A 10,728-nucleotide genomic window follows, 5' to 3' on the forward strand; every position below is an offset into this window, starting at 1 on the left:
GAGTTTTATCTGTGCCACAAGTCTGCCCTCTGGAGCATGAAGCCCAGCTGCACATTCCTACCGGTGACCTGGGCTGACGGGTGGCATGGGAGCAGGGCTCACTTAAAGTCGTTTCTGTGTAACACCGCCATAATCCCCTGAGCTGGTCCCCTGAGCCTTCATCATTATGTCCTGACTCCATCTCCTCTGTCTTTTTTCTTCCAAGAACCTGTGAGACTATGGAGACCCACCCAGATAACCCATGAACATAATCACATCTGCAAAGTTGTCCTTGTCATAGCAGGTATGGCACACGGAATCCAAGGATTAGAAAGGGATATGTGCATTGCCATCCACCCCAGAGCTCTGTGTGAGGTCCGTTTCCAAGCTAGAGATGCAGTGTGGGGTCTCTACTCGGTGATGTAAAGGACCCTTTCCTGGGTTCCCAGGCCACCCTGAGGCTAAGATCCCTGAGGACTGTTGGAAGGAGAGGGAGAGGTATGCGCACGTAGCATGGGTTGAGTATAAGCAACAGTGAAAACTAGTTCTCATCGGTGCTTGGCAACCCTCCCCACCCTGCCCCATAACTGGCCCCAGTGCCTTGGAGATCAGGAGAAAGCCCTGGAGGGTGTGCAGGGAGCAGCAGGCTGCCCGTGAAGGTCACTTCCCCTGGGAGATTCCCAGCTCCTACATTGCTCAGCTGGTTACACATCCTGCCTGCACCCACCCCAGCCTGGACCCAGCCACACACAGGAACCTTGGAAATGTAGCCAGCGCCCTGCAGCCTTATCTTTGAAATGCCCTCCCCAGCACGGGACAGTGTGGGCCAGAAGAGGAAGACGCAGCTGAGCCTTAGAGATTCCAGCTCTTGTCTTCTCCTGGGCAAAGAGCACTGGCCTTGAAGTCGGCCCCTTGGGTACTAATCCCGGCTAACTTCATGTGTGACTCGATTGTCTCACTAGTCTTGCAGGCCTCACTTGGGTTATTAGCCCAAAAGGAGTGGACTTGGTGACCCTCGGATCTCAGACATTCTGGGGTTCTCTTTGCCATGAGGATCGGATGCTGGGTCTTGGTCTGGTTTGCAGAGCTGGCCGTGGAAGATGGGCTCAACTCGACTCCCAGAGGAAGCTGGCTGCAGGGTGCAAACCCGGCAAGCAGAGAGGGCTGGATTCTTGCAGCCTGTCTCCTGTGGGGCCAGGGAGCAGGGACCTGAGGCCATCACCCACGGGCCAACTGTGCTGACTCTGGAGTCTCGTGCCCTGCTAGGATTGCGTTACGGAGTGGGTATCTTGTTAGAGCCTTGGCGCAGCCCCTGACCTGGAGCTGGCCAGTGGCTGAAGGCCTGCCAGGAAGGACCAGCAGGTCGGGGCGTGGCCAGGGGAGGGGTAGGGACAGCACCTCGGGTACAAATGCACACTGCAGTCCAGCCTGCCCCTTGTCCCTTCCTGAGCCTGGTGGACGGCCATCTCTGAGGTGTCCACAGTGGGACAGAGTGAGTACAGATGCCAGGGGAGGGTGTGAAGCTAAATGAGGCCTTGCAGCCACTGAGGCAGGCGAAGTTAAGTAACCTGCGATCGGGTGCCAAGTGGGTGCGATCAGGTCAAGGGTGAAAAGACCACTGGCCCTGAGCAAGGGGTGAGGGCGTTTTTATAGGGGAGTTTAGGTAAGGGAGGGGGATTGCTGAGGGGGTGCACAGTAGGGGGTCCAAGGCTGGGTGATTGGCAGGGTTGGGTACGGGGCGCTGGCAGGCACAGCGTGTCTCTTGTGGTTTTTCGGGAAACCAGCTCTTCGCAGGTTGAGCTGTGTGGGGGCAGCTGCCGACTTCCTGTTGAACGCCATGGCCCCCCAGGTGCAAATAAGAGATCTGTTTGGGGGGGTTTTCTCTTTCCTAGTTGGGTGGGGGTCTAGTTCAGAGACCTGACAGAGGTCACGAGAGGCAGGGTGCAGAGGAATCCCGGAGCACGGGGCTCAGAGGCATCAAACATCTGGGGAGACCCGGAGTGATGGTAGGGTCCTCTGTGGGGTCCTGGAACAAACTGGGACCTCCGAAGCCTCGGTGTGACCTTAGGCTCCGCACACGAGGACTGGCTGGGCCTCAGTTTCCTCCTAGAAAGGTAGGAGTGTTTGTGTGCTCTACGGGAGGATGAAGAGGAGGCTTCGCCCAGACACAAGCGGCCCCCTCTGCAAATGTGGAGATGCTACAGGATCTGGTGGGCAGATCCAGGGATGCTGCTAAACGTCCTGCTTGCCTGGGGGAGCCCCCCCCCCAAAGAATGCCCCTGGCCCGAATGTCAGCAGGGCAAAGGATGAGAAACCCCGAAACCACGTAGCAGCAGCAAGCATCTGATGGGCAGGCGGCACCCCGGCCTGGAGCCCCAGACCTTTAGAAAGCAGCAGAACTGTGCAAGGTTTCCCAGAAACAGGCAGCCCCGGGCTGGAGGGCTACCCGGGAGGCTCGGGCAGCTGCTTGTGAGCTGCTGCGGAGCCGCTCGGCAGTTTTCTAAACAGGCAGAACGTAGGAACAGGAGTGTGAGGGGGAACTGTTGTTCCCCAGCTTGTCCTCTGAACAGCTGAAACCTGGAGGGCAGAAGCAGGAGGCCTCTGGGGTGCTGACACGTTCATCCACTCATTCATCACTCGGCCACAATGGGCATGGTGCCCCCCACCATGATGGCAAAGGCTTATGTACCCTTATGCACGGTCTGGCCTGCCCCGCACTGGGCACATGTTCTCTGGGTTAGAGGATGGGACAAAAGAGGTCAATGCCACAAGGGTGTATGATTGCACACCGGAACAACCCAGGGACTGTGACAGAGGATAACAATGGAAGAGGAGAGGGCTGGGCGTGAAAGGGTGTCTCCAAAAGTGACATCCAAGCAGAGCTGAAGCATGTGTATGAGTGGCTTGATGACAAAGGTCAGGAGAGGAGTGTAGCAGACAGCAGCACATGCAAAGGCCCTGGGGATGAGACAGAGCCTGCTGTGTGTGAGAAACTGGGACACAAGTGTGTCACACCCTTCCATTTCACTTAACCTCAGTTTATTCAACTGTAAAATAGGACTAATGACACTTAATTTTGGTGAGGATCAGAGGTAGTAATCTTTATAGAGCATCTGGTAGGTCCTTCCTGAATACTGCCTTAATACAAGAGGGGCCCACATGGGGAAAGATATCTGTTCTCCAGTCTTACAGCCTAGGGAGCCTGAGCAAACCTGAGCCTCTCCCCAGAACAGACCCCGATCTCCCGAGAGACCCGAGGGGGCTTTTGCCGCTGGGTTTCAGGTGATTGCAGATGCAGGGTGTGGTGGCCACAGCACATGACAGACCCAGTGCCACTGAGGAAGAACTAGAGGCTTGGCAGTGACTCGGCCTGCTGCCCAGGGCTGCCTGGGGGAGCAGGCTCAGCCCCCGCTTCCCAGCTGCTCTGGTTATCAGCTTCCTGAGAGCTGCCGGGATCGGAACGGTTTCTCCAGAGCAAGTCGATACACAGAGGTTTCTCACATCGTGGGAGGGGCCAGGCTGTGCCCTACGATAGACTGCTTTAGAGGACACAAGAGTACACCCCCACGTGTCCCTAAAGACCTCCAGGGGCAGCTGTCACCATGGGAACAGAGGGGGAGTGTGGCTAAGGAGCAGGCAGGACAAGGCTGAGTTATCTGCAGATAGGGCTGAAGGCAGTGGCTGCTGAGCCAGGGATCCCAAGCACAGGGAGCTGTGGCACAGAAACGGAGTGCCACGGGTGCAGAGGAGTGGAGTGGACAGTGGTTTGAAAGATGCAGGAGATGCAGCTGCAGCCAGCAAGTGACTCAACTCTCCAAGCCTCGGCTTACCCACCTGTAAAATGGCTCAGGTGTGTGGCCACAGGAGCTAATGGGTGAAGGCAGCCAGGGCTGAGCAGAGCGTGGCTGGTGATCACAGAGGCTGCCCATTTGTGTCCCGGTGTCCTCAGGTTCTGCAGACAGAGTGCTGTCCATGAGCCTCCTTCTTTGAGTCCTGGTGCTGTCTGGAGACCAGGGCTGGGGAGGGTCTGCGTGAAAGCCACGCAGCTCCATGCAGACGCCATATACCTGCAGCCTCAGGCTGCCCGACCTGGGGCCCAGCTTGTCCCAGGGCCTGCCTTTCGTAGGCCAAGCTGCTGTCCTTTCCAGTGCAGCTCTTTCCAGCGGGCCCTCTGGGGTTTGGTTTGCTTTGCATCACGTGACTACAGCAGGCCATCCTGGCATACCTGGGCCTGGGGACTGAGGCCAGGGTGCATGTGGAGGGACAGAGGAGACACTCCAAGAGCTGCAGATTGGGGTGTCACCGAGGAGAGCATGTGCGAAGCTGGCGCCCATGGCAAGGCTAAGGAGATGGCGTGTCAGATGGAGTTTGGCCAGATGCTGCCAGCTGATGCCCCCAGCTCCATAACATGGGCTCCGTACAGGGCAGGGCTGGGCACCTCACTGGTGGTGGTAGCCTTATTCTAGCTCCCCTTGTGTTGGTGCTGCCACCACCCTGTCTCCTGGGTGGGAAAGTGCTCCGGAAGTGTTGGCATCCCCAAAGCACACGTGAGGTCACGCGGGTTGGGATTCGAACCCAGGCAGCAGGCTCCTCACCACTAAGGGGTTTGGTGCTAGAGGACCCTGGCTGAGGCTGGCTGGGGTGGCACAGGCCGGGGAAGGTCCAGGGTGGAGCAGGAGGCAGGAGGCAGAGGAGAGGGGCACTGAAGGCCCAGGACAGGCCAGCTCCACCTGAGTGGCCCTGAGCAGGACGTTAGATGGGTCTCACGGCCTGCAGTTGAAGTCTGGGTCAGAGTCAGGCAGGCAGGTCTGCTTGGCTTGCAGGTGGTGCCTTTTAAAGGCCCTGTTCCCAAATATGGTCCCATGATGAGAAGTTAGGGTGAAGGTTTCAGCACAGCAATCCTGAAGGACACATTGCAGCCCCTAATGGAAGAGGAGGGCAGCTGAGATGCTCCCATGAAGAGGGCAAGTTCCTTAGGAAGGGACAGGAGTGGCCCGGGACAGCCCCAGGAGCAGGTACCCATTCTGGTTGCTCACTGTGTGTTCATCGAATTCCCCAGAACAAAGCCAGAGGTGCTGATGGGACCACAGGGCCTTGCCAAGGGCTGGACCAGGGCAGAGGGAACGGTGGGTGGCCACACAGGGTGGCAGCTCCTTGCTGCCTGGCAACCTCAGGGACGGGGACTGGCAGAATCCAAGCGCTGGCTGGCCCCCAGGCTCAGCCTTAGTGTGGACAAGAGGGGCCGACTCCTGTCTGGTGGCCGGGCCCTTGCTGCAGGCCTCCATGGCTCTGCCTTCTCCTTTCTCTCCCCTCCACAGAGGTCCCCATCCACAAGCCTCACCTGCAACGTCATGGGTGCCCCCAATCCCCTTTGGGGTTGTGATGGGTGACAAGCAGGGACAGCTCCCTTGGCTCACTGCTCTCTTCCTCCCTTTGGCCTGCATCCTCTCTGAGAGCTCCTTCCCACTGTCCCCTCAGGACCCGGCAGCAGCAATGCAGCTCTTTCTGCTCCTGTGCCTGACCTCCCTCAGCCTTCAGGGCGCCCCCTTCCGCCGCCTCCGGGCCAAGAAGCAGCAGCCTGGGGAGCCCAGTGGCAGGGCCTTTGCCTTGGAGCTGTACAGGGGCCTGGCTTCTGCCTCCCCTGGCCAGAACGTCATCTTTTCCCCGCTGAGCGTGTCCACGATCCTGGCCATACTGTCCATGGGGGCCAAAGGCAACACCCAGGCACAGATCCTGAAGGCTCTGGGCTTCAACCCCCAGCGCCAAACAGCAGCCGAGTTCCACTACGGCTTCCAGCGTCAGCTGGCGGAGCTCACAAGCCCCAGAAATGGCTTCGAGCTGAACCTCGGCAACGCCCTTTTCATCAGTGAGGGGCTGGACATCGACAACGTCTTCCAGCTTGCCATAAAGGACACGTACCTGGCTGACATTTATACGGCCAACTTCACGGACCCCGCAGCAGCCCAGAAGCAGATCAATGACTATGTGGCCAGGCAAACCCAGGGCAAGATTGCAGACCTGATCCAGAGCCTTGACAGCACTGACATCACGGTGATGGTAAATTACATTTCCTTTAAAGGTGAGCCCAGTACTCTCTTTCTCTTTTCTGCTGTTGGGATCAAAACCATACCCATGCCCCTGCCTATCTTGGGGAAGCAGGAGTCTGCTGAGGCCATCACACCAGATGCCACTCACGGCAGGAGCACAGGAGGTAGGAGGGCCCTCCAACTCCCCATCTTACCCTCATCTTTGGCCCCACTGCCCTCTAGGGTCTTAGGCTGTCCTGAGGCTCTGACTGTCCTGCCGAGCTTCCCTCTCCCCGCTCCTCAGTGAGAGCAGCCTGGTTGGTGTCTCCCAGCATCCCCTGTGGATGCCCTGCTCCCTGCTGGGCATCAGTATCAGCCCAGTTCATGATGCTTCTGGGTGGGGATGGGGCACAGCGAGAGGATGGGAAAATAAAGGGAAGACAGGAAAGCTGAGGTCTCCTGATGGGAGAAAAGAAACTGCCAAGTCACCAAAGCACCTTTATTTGTGCAGGAGGACACTATCACTTTCAACCCCACTGCCCAGTGACTTGCTTGCCTGTCTGGCCTGGGCCTCTAGGCTTTTTGGAGCTGGCACAGCTTTGGGCTCTCCATGTTCTCAGGGCTGGCCTTGCTCTAGCCTTACACGTGTGACTGATCTCCAGCTTCAGGCACTCGCTGCGGCTCCCATGTCCCTCCAGAGAGTGGCCCCCAGGGGCCCTATGCCCAAGGGAAGTGTGGATGGAGGAAGGCGAGGGTGGAGGAAGAGGGGAAGGCTGAAGGGACAGGAGAGGGAGTTAAATCCTTAGCACCAGACCCATTCCTGCTGTCACAGAGGATGAGGGTCTCCAGTGCCTTTGGGATGCTCTAACAAAGCACCAGAAACGGGAGTGGCTTGTATCAGCAGGAATGTATTTCTTTCTGTTCTAGATGCTGGAAAGTTTAAATTCCCAGGCCAAATTACTGGATTTATAGCTCTAGCTGCATCTTCCCTGGTTGGAAAGAACGCACAAGGTTCCTGAGGACCCTCTTATAAGGGCACTAATCCCATTGTAGGGGCTCTGCTCCCACCGTCTACTTGCCTCCCAAAGGCCTGGTCTCCTAACACTATTGCCTTGGGGGCTGCAATATTCATGAAGGAATCCAGGAAGGGAAGGAGCACAGGCCACAGCTGTGAGGGTGGAACTTGGATTCCAGTCCAGAGCTAACCCCACGACAGCAGGTGCAGAGTGGGGAATCTACCCTTGGTTAGGATTAAGAACTCAAAACCAGTCTCCTGTAGGGATTTGATGAGACATGCACTTAGGAAGCAGCTAGGAAAGGAAACACAAGCAAAGAAATACTCCACAGCAAAGCTCATGTATTTCCAGAGCCTTTACACATTCCCTCCCAAACCTAGACGAGAGTCCAGTGCGGGCAACAAGGTGAACAGAGCAGTGGTCAGGTAGCATTCTCAGCCATGTATATTTTTGAAATCCTCTTCACTTGAATGCCTGGCCTTACATAGTATCAGAGAATCAAAGAGCGGTAGAGATCCAGTCTCCGAAGCCCTGAAAGCCAGTTTTCTTGTTTTGTAAGACAGGAGGCCAGGAAAGGCCCCGGCCCTGGCAGCTAAGGGGTCAGGTGATCCCCGCTGCTGAGGCCACCCCAAAAAGGAACTCTCTGTGACTCTGCTCATGCCCGGCTCTCTTCATCGGCAGCTAAATATTTCTCATTCTTACGCACAGTTCTCTTCCTCTCCTCACCCCGTGTTCCTCCTTAGCTAAGTGGGAGATTGGCTTCAACAACAAAACAACTCAGAATCAGGACTTCTATGTGACCCGGAAGAAGAAGCTACAGGTGCCCATGATGAAACACGAGGATCAGTATTTCTACTTCCAAGACAAGGAGCTCTCCTGCACAGTGGTGGGCATCCCCTACGAAGGCAATACCACCGCCTACTTCATTCTCCCCAACCAGGGCAAGATGGAGCAGGTGGAGAATAATCTAAGGGAGAAAAAGCTGCAGAAGTGGACTGAGATGTTGACCCAGAGGTACTCCTCAGACCTTACCCCGCCCCGGAGACCCATGCCCTGGGCCACACAGTGATGGAGGGAAGGACCTACCCAGCCAGTGAACTCTCTCCAAACCCAGAGACTTCCCACGAGGTCCTGAGACCTCCAGTTGGGGGGAGGGTGCCAGAGCTGGAAGCTAAGACCTCTATGTGGCACCCCTGTGGTCAGCCCAAACCCAGGCCAAAGGGAACGCCTTCCTAGACAGAGAGCCAGCAAGTGTGAGCGGCCAAGGGGAGGTGACTGGAATGCTCAGTCTAGTAAATGCTCAGTCCAAGAAAGGTTCTTTTCTTTTCCCAGGCGCCTCAAACTTTATCTCCCCAAGTTCTCCATTGAGGGTTCCTACCACCTGGAGAAATTCTTCCCCAAGCTGGGCATCAGGGACATCTTCACCAGCAATGCTAATCTGTCTGGCATCTTCAAGCACTCCGAAGTCAAGCTGTCTCGGGTGGGTCCCAAAGCTACTGTGCCCCGCCCTGCCCGCCTTGCCTTTTTCTCCCCTCCCCTCCCATCCTCTCCTCTTCTTTCCCTTCTCCTCCTTTCTTTTCTCTGCCACCTCCTTCTCTATGGTACCTTGAGGGGAGATGGGGAGGCCCTGTATTAAGCAGTCAGAACTCAGACTCTGGCAAGTAGCTGCTTCTCCAACAAACAACTGAGCCTCAGAGCCTCCTTTCTGCCATCTGGAGAGGTGGAGAATCTCGCCTCACTCTGAGGCATCACAAGAACTGAACGACCGACCTGTGCAGGCAGCTCCAGGCATGGCACCTGGGACAGGGGAACCATCTGAGGGTCCTTTTCCTCCTGTTCTGTGGCTTATTTTGGCACAGATGGTTTGGCGTTGGTGCTCACAGGCAGAAGGCTTGCTGTCTGCTTTGGAGCCTTCTCCTGACCCCTGGCAGCTCTGTGATGCCTGGTGTCTCCCACAGGTGGTGCACAAAGCTGTGGTGGAGGTGGACGAGTCAGGAACCAGGGCGGCGTCAGGCACTGGGTCAGTCTTCAGCTTCCGATCAGCCTATCCGAACTCCAGGACCATCTTCTTCAATAGGCCCTTTCTGTTAGTCATTGTGGAGAACATGAACATCCTCTTCTTTAGCAAAGTGGCCCAGCCCTGAGGTAGGGCCTTTTCACAGGCCTGCGTGGATCCAGGTAGGGGCAGAGCTGTGTTCTAGCCTGCCTGTCTGCTGGTAGCTAGAGATTTACCTAGATTTAGTTACTAAAGAGGTGTCAAGTAATCCTAAGAAGATCAATAAGCTGGTGATCACAGCCTGTCACTCAGCTGCAAGACATAGGTGGCTTGGAGTGGAGATGAGCACAGAGGTCCCAGAAAATCCAGGATGCTTTCACCTGCCCACATTCACATAGCATATTAGCAACACCTACAGGCCCAGAGTCCAAGTCCCTGAGGCTGAGTCTAGTGCTCAAAAACCCCTGTGACAGCATGATCCCAGCAGGTGTGGGCCACCAGGAAGCATTCTGCAAGCCTGGTCTCCCATCTGTGAGCACCCCAGCTGTCAGTTCATCCTGGTGTGGGGAGAACACTGGATTGAGGTGTGCAGTGGAGCCATTGTCCCTGCTGTAACCCACTGTGTGGCACTGGCATAGCACTGTCTCTCTCTGGACCTCTTCTTCATGTATACAGCCAAGGATCAGGGCAAGGTTCCCATTCAAGGTCCCTGGATGTCACTAAGAGGTGGGCCTGTTTGTGCCAACCCTGGTCAATTTCAGTACAGTCAGGAGTTAAGTGAAGCAGTTGGGCATCAGGTTGGACTTGTCCCAGTGCAGGATGGTGCCATCCCACAAATCAAGCTGTAACCTTCTGGGCCTGGCTGGTGTGAGAGAATTGAGGTCTACACCAACCATAGAGGGTCGATTGCAGACACTATGGCTAACCTGCTGAATTTTATGTTAGCTTCTACAATAAAGCATTTTGCAAAGACTGGGTACCCTTGTCTTTATGGAGGCAGCTCCAGGAAGGGAGGCACGAGTGCTTACCATGATCCAGACCTGGTGTGGGTCATGTCACCTGGATGCTCACATTCACCCTGCAAGACCGCACAGGGCCAGAAACCGCTGCTATAAAGACAGGGAAGACCAGGCCCAGAGAGGTCTGGTGGTTACCAGATTGATCCGTCCCATGGATCGGTCCCTGGGCCTCGCCTGGAGAATGGACGGGGATGAAGGGCAGGGCAAGAGAAAAGAGAGATGGAGACAGGATGAGATTCCAATCGAGTCTCATTTATTCTTGAAATGGCTACAACTTTTATAGGGTGGAGGCGGGCCAATGGGGCAGGAAGAGGGAACGGAGTGTTATCTGATAGGTCATCAACACATCTGGATATATGGCATAAGCAGGAGAGGATTGTGGGTAATGTAGGCAGACATGAGGATCATGGGAAATGTAGGCTGAAGCAGGAAGTTGCTTACGTCATGCGCATTGTAGGCAAAGGGAGGATCATGGCAAATGTACGCTGACACACAACATGCCCTCAGGTGGGAGGGGCAGGGCAGCAGCTGCCATTCTGAGCTGCTCCCTACACCAGATGGTCTGTTTACAGGTGGGTGAGGGGCATGGCCCTGGTCACCAGCTCAGCTACATGCTCTGTGATGGAGATCGGGGTCTAGTATCCGAGGGTTTCAGCCTCAGTCCCCCTTGCAAGCTTCTTAATTTCCTTTCT

The 10,728-nt window shown here is 56.1% G+C and overlaps 1 protein-coding gene across 1 annotated transcript; it reads left to right on the top strand.

Annotated features, from left to right (window-relative positions):
* The first annotated feature begins 1,374 nt into the window (after positions 1-1,374).
* LOC100726993 (plasma serine protease inhibitor) lies at positions 1,375-9,987 on the top strand. Its single transcript, XM_003463003.2, has 5 exons — positions 1,375-1,471; positions 5,458-6,058; positions 7,765-8,035; positions 8,354-8,501; positions 8,980-9,987. The coding sequence occupies exons 2-5, from the start codon at positions 5,473-5,475 to the stop codon at positions 9,163-9,165; spliced, it is 1,191 nt and encodes a 396-aa protein (XP_003463051.1). The 5' UTR covers positions 1,375-1,471; positions 5,458-5,472; the 3' UTR covers positions 9,166-9,987.
* Positions 9,988-10,728: the final 741 nt, after the last annotated feature.

Source organism: Cavia porcellus, unplaced genomic scaffold, assembly GCF_034190915.1.
Source record: "Cavia porcellus strain 051 isolate PalLab524CR breed Dunkin Hartley unplaced genomic scaffold, mCavPor4.1 scaffold_31, whole genome shotgun sequence".
In the NCBI taxonomy this organism is placed as follows: domain Eukaryota; kingdom Metazoa; phylum Chordata; class Mammalia; order Rodentia; family Caviidae; genus Cavia; species Cavia porcellus.

Bases quoted from the DNA above. Each gene is read 5' to 3' on its own strand.
- LOC100726993 (XM_003463003.2), top strand. From the start codon at position 5,473: ATGCAGCTCTTTCTGCTCCTGTGCCTGACCTCCCTCAGCCTTCAGGGC. The intron at 8,036-8,353 runs GTACTCCTCAGA...TTCTTTTCCCAG, and splicing joins ACTGAGATGTTGACCCAGAG to GCGCCTCAAACTTTATCTCC. The intron at 8,502-8,979 runs GTGGGTCCCAAA...TGTCTCCCACAG, and splicing joins CCGAAGTCAAGCTGTCTCGG to GTGGTGCACAAAGCTGTGGT.